This window comes from Staurois parvus, unplaced genomic scaffold, assembly GCF_062004578.1.
Source record: "Staurois parvus isolate SC_StPar_1 unplaced genomic scaffold, SC_StPar_1.0 ptg000903l, whole genome shotgun sequence".
NCBI lineage: Eukaryota > Metazoa > Chordata > Amphibia > Anura > Ranidae > Staurois > Staurois parvus.
Window position 1 is genome coordinate 160,842 of NW_028318699.1, and position 12,998 is coordinate 173,839.

The following is a 12,998-nucleotide window of genomic DNA, read 5'->3' on the forward strand; positions in this document are numbered from 1 at the left end:
CCTCAAGGAGCGTACAATCTAAGGTCCCTAACTTACATTCATACATACACATACTAGGGACAATTTAGACAGGAGCCAACTCACCTACCAGCATGTCTTTTGGAGTGTGGGAGGAAACCGGACCACCCGAAGGAAACCCACGCAGGCACAGGGAGAACATGCAAACTCCAGGCAGATGGTGCCGTGGTTGGGATTTGAACCAACGACCCTAGTGCTGCCAGGCGGATGTGCTAACTATTTAGCCACTGTGCTGCCCACACTCTGTTAATTAGTAACCCAGAAGCAATGACATCACTTCCTGCCAATACATGGCGCCATTTTAAAAAAAAAATAAAACCGTTCATTCACACCGATTTTGGTGTGATTGAATGCTTTTATGGGCAGAGGAAGGATGTGGGTTCTTATTGACCTCAGATCTATCCATAGAGAGTACCTGTCACATGCCTATTGCTGTCACAAGGGATGTTTACATTCTTTGTGACCGAAAATAAAAGCGATGAAAAAACTTTTTTTTTTAAGTGGGGGGGGGGGGGGGTAAAGTGCTCCCTGCCCCCCCACCCATGCTTGCACTCAAAAGCTTGCATGCACGCAGATGGTGAGTGTCCCACACATGTGAGGTATCACCGCAAACATCAGTTCATGGTCAGTAATTCTAGCACCAGATCTCCTCTTCAAATCTAAAGTGGTAACCTGTAAAGGCTTTTAAAGCGTCGCCTATGGATAGTAACTAGGGATGCATGGATATCAGTATCAGTGCCGATACCGAGTATTTTCATGAGTACTCCTTGTGAAAATACTCCCAGTACCTTAACCAATACTTTGTGGTGTGATTTGCTTTAATGGATGCAAATTACACCGCAGAGATTAGCCGGTCATACCGCACGTAGACACAGGAGCGGTGCAGGAAACCTCCCCGCAGGCATCCCATGCTGAGTGTCAGTGGTAGGAGAGGAGAGAAAGTGGTGGGGATTTCAAATCTTTCGCCTCCTTGCAGCGATGACAGTTCGGGCCAGACAGCATCTGATTGGTCAGCACCAGCCAATTTTTATTTTTTCTGATTTTTCCAATATTTCTCTAGGAGTCACAAACTCCACCTTCTGAGCTCTTTCTGACCTCTGTGTGCAGTCAAAACCCCAAACAAACCTACAATATTCACCAACAGTGCGTGAAATACGACACTATCAGAGCTGCAGACAGGAGAGGATGCCAATGACATGTATCAATCATTCTCTCTCTCTTGCTGGCAGATGATGCAAGCTTTTCCAGTCGTCCTGATAACTTTCAGCTGGTATGGAAGGGGGGGGGGGGGGCAATGAATGGGATCTTAATCCAGAGGGGGGTGCAGCATATTACACTTGGGGCTCAGCAGGAGTGTAGTGATGTCCCTAGATGCGAACAACTGCTACTGCCAGAGAGGGGGAGGGGTGAGCGCTCAGATATTCATTTTTTTAATGCTAGTTTTAACCCATTCACTGACAGACAAGTTTTTTAAAAAAATTAAATCTCCCCCACAGCACTATATTAGAAGGTCGATTTTACATTGTTCTCCCGCCCCGCCCCTAATTATTCTGCCCCAGCCACTCCCGCATACTGTCCCTGGCTCCACCTCCTGCACACGCTCATAGAGCCTTAGTTAAAATGGAGGACCGCCCACAAGTCCTGGTCTAAGTGGGCAGCAGTAATTGGTTGCTGGGAATGCTAACGTCCCTAGCAACCAATGATGTCACATGTGCCACACCCACTGCAACACATTTGTCCTCCCAGCTCCTGCAAGCCAGGCTACAGGGAGTTCTCCTACAGGTACCCAGAGCACTCTGATAGGTGCAATGGATCTATAATGTACCCTGATGGGGGCGACTGATCTATAATGTACCCTGATGGGGGCTGATCTATACTGTATCCTGATGGGGGCGACTGATCTATAATGTACCCTGATGGGGGCAACTGATCTATAATGTACCCTGATGGGGGCGACTGATCTATAATGTACCCTGATGGGGGTGACTGATCTATATTGTACCCTGATGGGGGCGACTGATCTATAATGTACCCTGATGGGGGCGACTGATCTATAATGTACCCTGATGGGGGCGACTGATCTATATTGTACCCTGATGGGGGCGACTGATCTATATTGTACCCTGATGGAGCAACTGATCTATAATGTACCCTGATGGGGGCGACTGATCTATAATGTACCCTGATGGGGGCTGATCTATACTGTATCCTGATGGGGGCGACTGATCTATAATGTACCCTGATGGGGGCGACTGATCTATAATGTACCCTGATGGGGGCGACTGATCTATAATGTACCCTGATGGGGGCGACTGATCTATATTGTACCCTAATGGGGGCGACTGATCTATATTGTACCCTGATGGAGCAACTGATCTATAATGTACCCTGATGGGGGCGACTGATCTATAATGTACCCTGATGGGGGCTGATCTATACTGTCTCCTGATGGGGGCGACTGATCTATAATGTACCCTGATGGGGGCGACTGATCTATAATGTACCCTGGTGGGGGCGACTGATCTATAATGTACCCTGATGGGGGCGACTGATCTATAATGTACCCTGATGGGGGCGACTGATCTATAATGTACCCTGATGGGGGCGACTGATCTATAATGTACCCTGATGGGGGCGACTGATCTATATTGTACCCTGATGGGGGCGACTGATCTATATTGTACCCTGATGGGGGCGACTGATCTATAACGTACCCTGATGGGGGCGACTGATCTAAATTGTACTTTGTAGTGTACATGACCACAACTAATGTGCGGTAATCATTCCAACCAAACAGAAGTGTGGAAGAAAAGGAGAGGTTTGGGAGCTTACAGAGGAGTTCTAAAAACACCCTAAGAAATCATGTCATGTAAAATAGATTACAGGGCCTATAGGTAGTGCATGTGTATGGATTATTATTGGAGAATAAGGATGTAGCTTTGTGTCACTTGATATCTGGCGATGTCTTGGCAGCCCCCCAGCCAGGGAGGGGTTTTTACATTCAGCTAAATTTACATACTTGCTGAAATTACACCATTTCATTCTTTGGAATGCTAAATATAATGGCGGCCATTCGCACTTCCTTTTTATTATTGATCGATGTGTGCTTCCAATACAATGTTGGAGATATAGGGTGGGAAGCTCCAGGAGAGAGGTGTCTGTTACATGGAGGATTAGATCCAATGCCATATTACATGAAATATTCTTTGTGTTTTTATTAATTGTATGATATGTATAACCCCTTCCAGACCAGCCTTTTTGTTTACTGTTTGTAACGATCTGTGTTTTTTCCTAAAAATGTCTTGGAACCCCGAAGCATTATATATTTTTTTAAAGCAGAGTCCCTAGAGAATAAATTGGTGGGTTTTTCAATTTTTTTATGTCACATAGTATTTGCGCAGCAGTTTGTAAGTGCGATTTAACTTATTTATTACAGGTACAGGGATAGCACGATCAATTTACACATATATATTGTACAGTCACATCAGTCGCTAACCCTCAAGAAGCGTACAATCTAAGGACTCCAAATTCATACACATACTAGGGCCAATTTTAGACAGGATCCAATTAACCTACCAACTTGTCTTTGGCGTGTGGGAGGACCCACGTAGGCACAGGGAGAACATGCAAACTCCAGGCAGGTTGTGCCATGGTTGGGATTCGAGCCGATGAACCTAGGCGGAAGTGCTAACCACTTAGCCAGTGTGCTGCCCAGCTGTCATAGCTACAGTTGCCATCGTGTCCCTTTTTTGTTGCAAAGATTTCCATTTTAAACTTTTTGACTGGAAATAAAACGAGGACCTAGCATTCAATTGTAGGCCTGCTAAGTAATGTGTCAATGCAACCACTTCCAGGCATTTATTATCTCCTACAGCAGGGGTGCTCAACTTTGGCTCTCGGAGCCAGGGAAGGGCATGCCCAGGGTCGGCAACCCATTGATCACAATCTAGGCTTGCTGACCCACCATCCCAGAGCATCAGAGTGCATTGAACTGACAGCAGAGGGACCAGGAGCCAAACGAGTCGAAGCTTCCTCTGTAACGCCGGCTCCTATCCCAGGCGGAGTGATACCAACTGCACTTCACCTGGGACCTTTCTAGTAGCCTGGAGAGCAATGCCAGCAGAAGCTGGAAGAGGAAAAGAAGGTCGGGGTATTAAACATCACATCAACTGCGCTTTTGCATTGAGCATATTGGCACCTATAAAAGGGTTAACAACTAGTAGTCTAGTTTCACACCGCAGCAGATCAGGGTGAAAGCAGCCTTATAGGGGGCTCAGGACAGAAAGGGCTTGTTTACATTTTCAGTTTGGGGGCATTAATGCCCCATAGATGAGACTGGAGTAGCGTCAGGATACGCAATGCCCACGATTCCAAATCGCCTTATGTCAACAGCCTAATTGTAGGCATTGATTGCTAGGTTACAATGTTGCAATTGAAAAGAAAACGTCTGCACATGATTGATTATTTATTCCCTAAATCTGAAATTATTTGAGTGTTAGGTTTTTTTTTTTTTTTTTTCTATAGTACACACTCCCTTTAACCTCCCTGGAGGTATTCCCCAGTGTAGCTCGGGGTAAAGTTTCAGCACCACAAGCGGTAACCCCGAGCTACACTCGGGAATACCCTGCAGCGCTGCTCCGGGTTCCCTTCTGCACTTACCTAGTCCTTCGCTCCCGCAATGTCCCTCCTGCAGCGTCTCCTGTAATGTCCTCAGGCCGATGCCGGCAGCTGTCATCTGGGTTCCGTCGCCTGCGACGTCGGGACGTAACCGGTGGGAAATTTAAAAATTTTAAAAGTGACATTCACTAAAATCACATAGTAAAACATTCCTGTATCAAACCATTTCACATACATTTTGTCCCGAGTGCTTTGTCCTGCTCCCTGCCAGCATTTTTACCGTTCTTTCTGCTTGGAAACTGAGAAATGTCCATGGCATCCAAAAAGCGTCCCTTTAGGTCAAAAGCGGTTTTATAACAACTAGAGAACAGCGATAGTAAATTAGAACCACTTGCAGAATTGAGTGATAATGATTCGTGGGGAAATTCGTCATCAGACACTGAAAACGATTTTGCGACTTTGCGCAGTGATGTGCGAGCTTGGCGCTATATTTCAAATTTCAGTGTTTTTGGTTTGATTATATTATTGAATTAAAGTTGTTGTTATATTATTTTTTACGATTATTAAGTTATAATTTATGATTTCAAATTTTAACATACCCGGGATGTTTAATAGACTCTTGATCGGACAGATTTCAGTGAGTTATTCCTAAAATTTACAGGCCTACAATAAAAAAATGACATATTTCCATGCAAAAAAGTACCGCTTTGCGCACAGAAATATGGACATAATCAGACCGCTAGGGAGGTTAAAAATAGTGTTTTCAGTCATTATTCAAATTCTCCCTTAGTGGATGTATCAGAGTAGACTACACTGACCTGACAGCAGGTTGATACAGTGGAATGATGATAAATGATTAGCCTTCTGTTAAATGTGGGTTTTTGTTTGTGGTTTTTTGTTTTTGTCTGAAGTCTCTACTTGCATGTGACTGTACTGCCACTTGGAGGACATTTTTGGTGTTCGCTCCAACATGTATGTATTTCTATCTGTAGGCTCTGCCAGCCTGCCCTATCCAAGCTACATGTGAAGCCGCGTCAAAGGAAGAGAACAAAGAGAAGAACAGATACGTCAACATACTGCCCTGTAAGTGCTCATCCACATTGTGTACCGTCATTTCTGGAAGAAAAACCCACCATCTGACAAATATTTACATGCAAACTTTATTTTATAAATAGTCTGCTTTATTCAATATTTTTCTTTCCATTCATTTTTATTGGTAATTTTTCAAAAAAGTAAAAGCTCAAATAAAGGCTCAACAGTAAAAGATCTTCCGATCTATGTAGTACAAATAAACATAGGCAGAATGATTATAAAGTACATACAATATTCTTTTTAGGTGCAATAATTAATTGCAACCAATCAGAATCCACCTTCTGCTGGTCTGACCCTGGCAGACTGAATGCTGATTGGTTGTTGAGGATCATTGCGCATAAGAGCTCTTTATGTAATAATGCCGAATATGCTTGTTTTCTTTTGATGTAGAAGAGGCCTAACAATCGGGTACAGTGTATGCAGTGCTTTTCTTGATTCAAGAATCCCTGACACCGAGATCCAACATACCTTTTGATTACCGATTTGATTTGTTGGCCTGAAGTAAACCTGTACAGAGATTCTGTGGATCTTTTGCCACTACATTTCCTCATTTACAGCTTCACACTACTATATAGACCAGGGGACTGCAACCTTTCCCAACAAAGAGCCAGATTACTGTCCTTCAGACTTCACGGGGGCTAGACTTTGCCTAGTGGGAGTAGGAAAAGCCCCAATGTAGGTGGATGTAACCAATGCCCATCATTGATATTAATGGGAGGAATTGTACCCCGTCATTGGTATCAATTGGAGGAATTTGTCTCCCATCGCTGGTGTCTGAGAGGAAGAATGCCAAATTTTTAGTGTCAGTTTTAGGAATAGTGCCTTACATCAGTGGGAGAAATAGTGCCCCGTGTTAGTGGGGGGGAATGTTGCCCCATCATTGGTGTCAGTGGGGGGAATGTTGCCCCATCATTGGTGTCAGTGGGGGGAATGGTGCCCCATCATTGCTGTCAGTGGGGGGAATGGTGCCCCATCATTGCTGTCAGTGGGGGGAATGGTGCCCCATCATTGCTGTCAGTGGGGGGAATAGTGCCCCATCATTGGTGTCAGTGGGGGGAATAGTGCCCCATCATTGGTGTCAGTGGGGGGAATAGTGCCCCATCATTGGTGTCAGTGGGGGGAATAGTGCCCCATCATTGGTGTCAGTGTGGGGAATAGTGCCCCATCATTGGTGTCAGTGGGGGGAATAGTGCCCCAGCATTGGTGTCAGTGGGGGGAATAGTGCCCCAGCATTGGTGTCAGTGGGGGGAATAGTGCCCCAGCATTGGTGTCAGTGGGGGGAATAGTGCCCCAGCATTGGTGTCAGTGGGGGGAATAGGGCTCCATCATTGGTGTCAGTGGGAGGAATAGTCCCCATCATTGGTGTCAGTGGGAGGAATAGTCCCCATCATTGGTGTCAGTGGGAGGAATAGTGCCCCATCATTGGTGTCAGTGGGGGGAATAGTGCCCCATCATTGGTGTCAGTTGGGGGGGGGGGAATAGTGCCCCATCGGTGTCAGTGGGTGGGGAATATTGCGCCATATGGGAGGAGGAGTGCCAAGCAGCTACTGTCCTTTTGAGGAATAGTACCTCATATCAAATAAAGGCATGGAAAGGGCCACATTCTACTCATGGACCACAGCATGAAGACCACTGATGTAGACAGATAAGAACATTAGATTCCAGCATACCATGGATTTATCATCACTGGGCCAAACATTTAATAAAGGGATCACAAGTGTGCAACATTGAGGCCTTGCAGGACCTCTTTCCTAGACATGTTTACAATACCTGATGAAGAGATCCTGCGTGGCCTTGCAATGTTGCACTGACACTTAGCAATCTGATCTTTTCAATTAATGATTGGGCAATTGATTACAGATCCATGGAGTTTTGCCCACATATGTTCTTATGTACTGATAACAGCTGACATTCTGGCAGTTGCTACAGCGCACACTCCTTACAGACCTTGTCTAGGAATGTGTGTGATGGGAATATACACTCACCGGCCACTTTATTAGGTACATCTGTTCCATTGCTTGGTTACTCAAACTGCTAATCAGCCAATCATTGGCAGCAACTTAATTCATTTAGGCATCTAGACATGGTGAAGAAGACTTGCTGAAGTTTAAATCCAGCATCAGAATGGGGAAGAAAGGGGATATAGGGGACTTTGATTGTGGCATGGTTGTTGGTGCCAGACGGGCTGGTCTGAGTATTTCAAAAACTGCTGATCTACTGGAATTTTCACGCACAACAATCTCTAGGGTTTACAGAGAATGGTTTGAAACAGAGAAAATATCCAGTGAGCTGCAGTTGTGTGGATGGAAATGCCATGTTGATGTCAGAGGCAAATGGGCAGACTGGTTGCTGCGACATTCAGATGGTATGGTCAAAATTTGAAATATGAAACATGAATCCAGCCTGCCTTGTATCAATGGTTCAGGGTGCTGGTGGTGGTGTTATGGTGTGGTGGATCCATCCTGCCTTGTATCAATGGTTCAGGGTGGTGGTGGCGGTGATGTCATGGTGTGGTGGATCCATCCTGCCTTGTATCAATGGCTCAGGGTGCTGGTGGTGGTGTAATGGTGTGGTGGATCCATCCTGCCTTGTATCAATGGTTCAGGGTGGTGGTGTAATGGTGTGGGGGGTATTTTCCTGGCACTAGCAAGGTGTACCTAATAAAGTGGCCGATGAGTGTATTGTATGCTGCTATATGATCTCACCCGATCTAATCGGCGAGTGATAAACTGGTGTAGATTCCTTATCTTGTTTGGTTCAGGCAGCACTGGTATTGTAAGTGCTCTCATTGTGCCAGATCCCTGGTAAGGAATATACTACTTCTGCAAAATGTAGTGTACTCCATATTGTAGGGAAGTGATGAAATTCTACTCTTGTGCTTCCACCAAACAAATCAATATTGTCCATTGGTTCCCTCATTTGTGGTGTGGAGGCCAGTTGAAGGACAGAGGTAGATCATGCCATAAGAATCCCTCTGTTGCAGAAGTGATCCTTTAAGGAGTTCAAAGGACCTCATTACCTGCTGACTTCAAGGGGGGCAGAGTGAGGGAATTCATCTGCATTGCAGGTATTGGGGTATCTACAAATATATGTTGCGCTCCTAAATACTTCTCAATGAATACTAATTAAATTATTACTATTAAATTAATTCAAATTATGATACAAATAACTAATAAAAGTGTATAAATACCAAAAAATATTTAAATAGATAATTTCAACTAATCAATCTCCTCCAAATAAATATCAAAATAATTCCACATGAAATACTCCTCTAAAAAAATATTTTACCAAGTGCTCATAAATCATCTATTAGTGACATGATGTACTTACTAATACCCTCAATTTCATTTATATTCATAATACCCTCATTTAATATAATAAAAATAGTAAACCAACTAATAACACTCAACTAAAACGCATTTAAATGATCCCCCATAAATAAAGATAACCAAATGCACATAAATAATTAGTAGTTAATAAAAAAAGGTATTGGGGTACCTATAATTTTCCCAGTCAAGTCTCCATTATAGCAGATCGTTTTGCTTATTGCTAATCCCAGCTTTATTGTGTTAAGCAGACACTTTCTATAGTCATACAATGTCATTTTAGATCACAGCTGCAAATTTCTAACTGCTTCTGACTTTTCTACGTTTTGCAGATGACCATTCCAGAGTTCACCTGTCACCCATAGAGGGAGTGCCTGACTCAGACTACATTAATGCCTCTTTTATCAATGTGAGTGTTTTTACATCATCATCATTTAAAGTGATTTTCATAGACACTGACTTGAAACAAGCATGTATTCAGTGAATTAAGTGTTCCTGATCTGCATACTTGTTCCTGGCACTTGATTCAGAAAGTGTTAAACCCAGGCAATTCACATTTTTAAAAGTAGCCTCCAATGGAGACATATGTTTGCTATAGTAAATAAGCGTTCTTTTATTGTGCCTTCTTTATTTCTGAATTTTGGGTTGCAGATAGGTAGAATAAATCTAGCACTCTTCTCTTCTGGTTGATCTCCATCCAGACTTCTTAGTCCAAAGCTGATATACATGTATGTGATTGACTGTCCTAGCTGCATTTATGTATCTGTTCAGCCAGTCTTGTGCTCCAGGAATGCAGTGGGGGTGATGCCAAATACAAAGGCAGGTTTTATTTCTAATGCTTTGTTGCTGCCGTCACTTTTACTGGTCCTAATCATGATAATATCCAAAGCTAAGCTTTGTTGTAACTGTAGGACCTCCCCTTTGTACTGTCAAAGTGATCATTAGCCCCAGATTCACACTTCCAGCCTATAAAGAGAGACTTTTTTTAGACGCAGCTTCTGTCAGAGACCCAAGTGTGCTATGTGAGTTCTCATGCACACGTCACATTTTTACAGCTGCTGTTTTTGGCTTTTGATGTTTTTTTCTACAGCCAGTAAGCTCCCCAGCATGTTATCCTATGTGTCCATGCACACATAGACTGTAATCAACGTTTTTTGGCAGGGGCGTTTTTTGGCTGGAAAAAATCCCCGAAACTAGTGGGTTTCTAGAGGAGTTTTTTTAGCAGTAAAAACACTCTAACGCGGTAAAACGTGGTAAATCGCGTCAAGCCAGCGTTCTTGGACTTTTGTTGACCAAAAAAAAAAAAAAATATTTTTTGGTTAAAAAAAAAACCTCGAAAAAACGCGGCTAAACGCTAATACAAAACCGCTGAAAAACTCACGTTTTTAATGTGACTTTACACAGCTAACGTTACCAGCGTTATTAAAACACCCCGTGTGTATGGAGCCTAAATCTGGGCTGTGCTGCTAGCCCAGTCTAAGTATTCCCATGTAGGCACTTTTGTGTAATTACTTCCTGTAAGTGTCATTGCTATTTCCGAAGCTAATTTTTTACAAATAACACCAGATTTACTCTGGAGATTCCCAAGCTTGCAAGCAACATTTAAAGGGCTTCTCTAGCTACACACACTATATTGCCAAAAGTATTGGTCGGCCTGCCTTTACATGAACCTGAACTTTAATGGCCCCCCAGTCTTAGTCCGTAGGGTTCAGTATTGAGTTGGCCCCGCTCTTTGCAGCTATAACACCTTCAACTCTTCTGGGAAGGCTGTCCACAAGGTTTAGGAGGGTGTCTATGGGAAGGTTTGACCATTCTTCCAGAAGCACATTTGTGAGGTCAGGTACTGATGTTGAACACAAAGGCCTGGCTCACAGTCTCCACTCTAATTCATCCCAAAGGTGTTCTATCTGGTTGAGGTCAGGATTCTGTGCAGGCCAGTCAAGTTCCTCCAAACCAAACTCACTCATCCATGTCTTTATGGACCTTGCTTTGTGCACTGGTGCGCAGTCATGTTGGAACAGGAAGGGGCCATCACCAAACTCTTCCCACAAAGTTGGGAGCATGAAATTGTACAAAATGTCTTGGTATGCTGATGCCTTAAGAGTTCCCTTCACTGGAACTAAGAGGCCAAGCCCAACCCAGGAAAAACGACCCCACACCATAATCCCCCTCCACCAAACTTTACACTTGGCACAATGCAGTCAGGCAAGTACCGTTCTCCTGGCAACCACCAAACCCAGACATGTCCATCGGATTGTCAGACAGAGAAGCATGATTCCTCACTCCAAAGATCACGTCTCCAGTGGTCCAGTGGTGGCGTGCTTTTACACCACTGCATCCGGCGCTTTGCAGTGTACTTGGTGATGTAAGGCTTGGCTGTAGCTTCTCGGCCATGGAAACCCATTCTATGAAACTCCCTACACATTGTTGTGCCACATGAAGTTTGGAGGTCTTTAGCTATTGACTCTGCAGACAGTTGGTGACTTCTGCGCACTGTGTGCTTCAGCATGCGCTGACCCCGCTCTGTCATGTTACGTGGTCTACCACTTGGTGGCTGAGTTGCTGTTGTTCCCAGTTGCTTCCACTTTGTTATAATACCACTAACAGCTGACCGTGGAATATTTAGTAGCAAGGAAATTTCATGGATGGGCTTATTGCACAGGTGGCAACCTATCACGGTACCACGCTTGAATTCACTGAGCTCCTGAGAGCGACCCATTCTTTCACAAATGTTTGTAGAAGCAGTCTGCATGCCTAGGTGCTTTTATACACCTGTGGTCATGGAGGTGATTGAAACACCTGAATCCAATGATTTGGAGGGCTGGCCCAATACTTTTGGCAATATAGTGTATGTTATGACATAATTGTAGACCATAATCAGTCATTGCATTCTTTGCTAGCAATATATCTGTCCTATAAACGCATGCTCATGTGAATGAAGCCATAGGGGTGGCACAAAGGTACCTGTTTAACTATCATGTCTTCTGGGTCACTCACAAAGTTCATTTGGTTGAGATTCCAGTGTTGCTGGCATTTAAAGCAGAAGTGTTGACACTGATCTTGGTTATCTTTTAGGGTTATCAAGAGAAGAACAAGTTTATAGCAGCACAAGGTAAATATCTGTTTTTTTGAGGTTCGGCAGGGTTGTAAATTTGCAGCAATAGATTATGAAACGATAGCTGAATTTGGGGTCAGGTTTGCTTAATGTAAACCTGCAAAGCCCTAAGTAAGCTTCAGATATTGGATTACACTGCGTTTTTTTTCCATTCATAGAGGCCAAACAGAATTTAAAAAAAGAGACTCCTCCGGAATTAACTGATCAGCACTTTGGCTGCAGCAGTAATTAAAGAAAAATTTCCCACAATTCCCATTGGAGAGAAGCTGATCACTAGATTGACTTCTCTTTAGCGGAAATGACCATAGATTGATCAAAATTGGATCAATTTTAAAACCTGTAGCCAGCTTCAGGATATGCTACATGAGACTGCTAGATCAATGTCATTGTATTATTATTATTTATTATTATAGAATTTACATAGCGCCAACAATTTGCACAGTACAGTTACAATAAAGTTCAAGGCAGGAGGAATCAGAGGACCCTGCTCATTAGAGCTTACAATCTAAAAGGGGAGGGTCAAGTGATACGAAATGTAACTGTGGGGGGGATTAGCTGATGGAAAAAAAAAAGGACAGTTGTTAGGTGGAGGTGTAGGATAGACTTCTCTAAAGCCTCTTTACAAATGAATTCTTCCACTACTGACTGTTGGGGTCTGCAAAGGGTTGCACAGCAAGTACCAAAGGGCATCTTGTGGCCCCTGGGCTTTAGGTTGGACATCAGTACACTAAGAATTTTTCAGACCCTGCCCCTGGGAGCATAAAAGAGTTGCCACAAAGTGCCTGTTGGCTAGAGATACTGCATTGACCTTCTTCAGTCCTTTGTTGTGG

At 43.7% G+C, this 12,998-nt stretch overlaps 1 protein-coding gene across 1 annotated transcript in view; it reads left to right on the plus strand.

Annotated features, from left to right (window-relative positions):
• Positions 1 to 12,998, plus strand: part of PTPRA (protein tyrosine phosphatase receptor type A) — a 139,736-nt gene that overhangs the window by 93,260 nt on the left and 33,478 nt on the right. Inside the window, exons 8-10 of the mRNA XM_089656405.1 lie at positions 5,628 to 5,718; positions 9,386 to 9,462; positions 12,129 to 12,165. Coding sequence (XP_089512531.1) covers positions 5,628 to 5,718; positions 9,386 to 9,462; positions 12,129 to 12,165 — 205 coding nt within the window. The remainder of the gene's footprint in view (positions 1 to 5,627; positions 5,719 to 9,385; positions 9,463 to 12,128; positions 12,166 to 12,998) is intronic.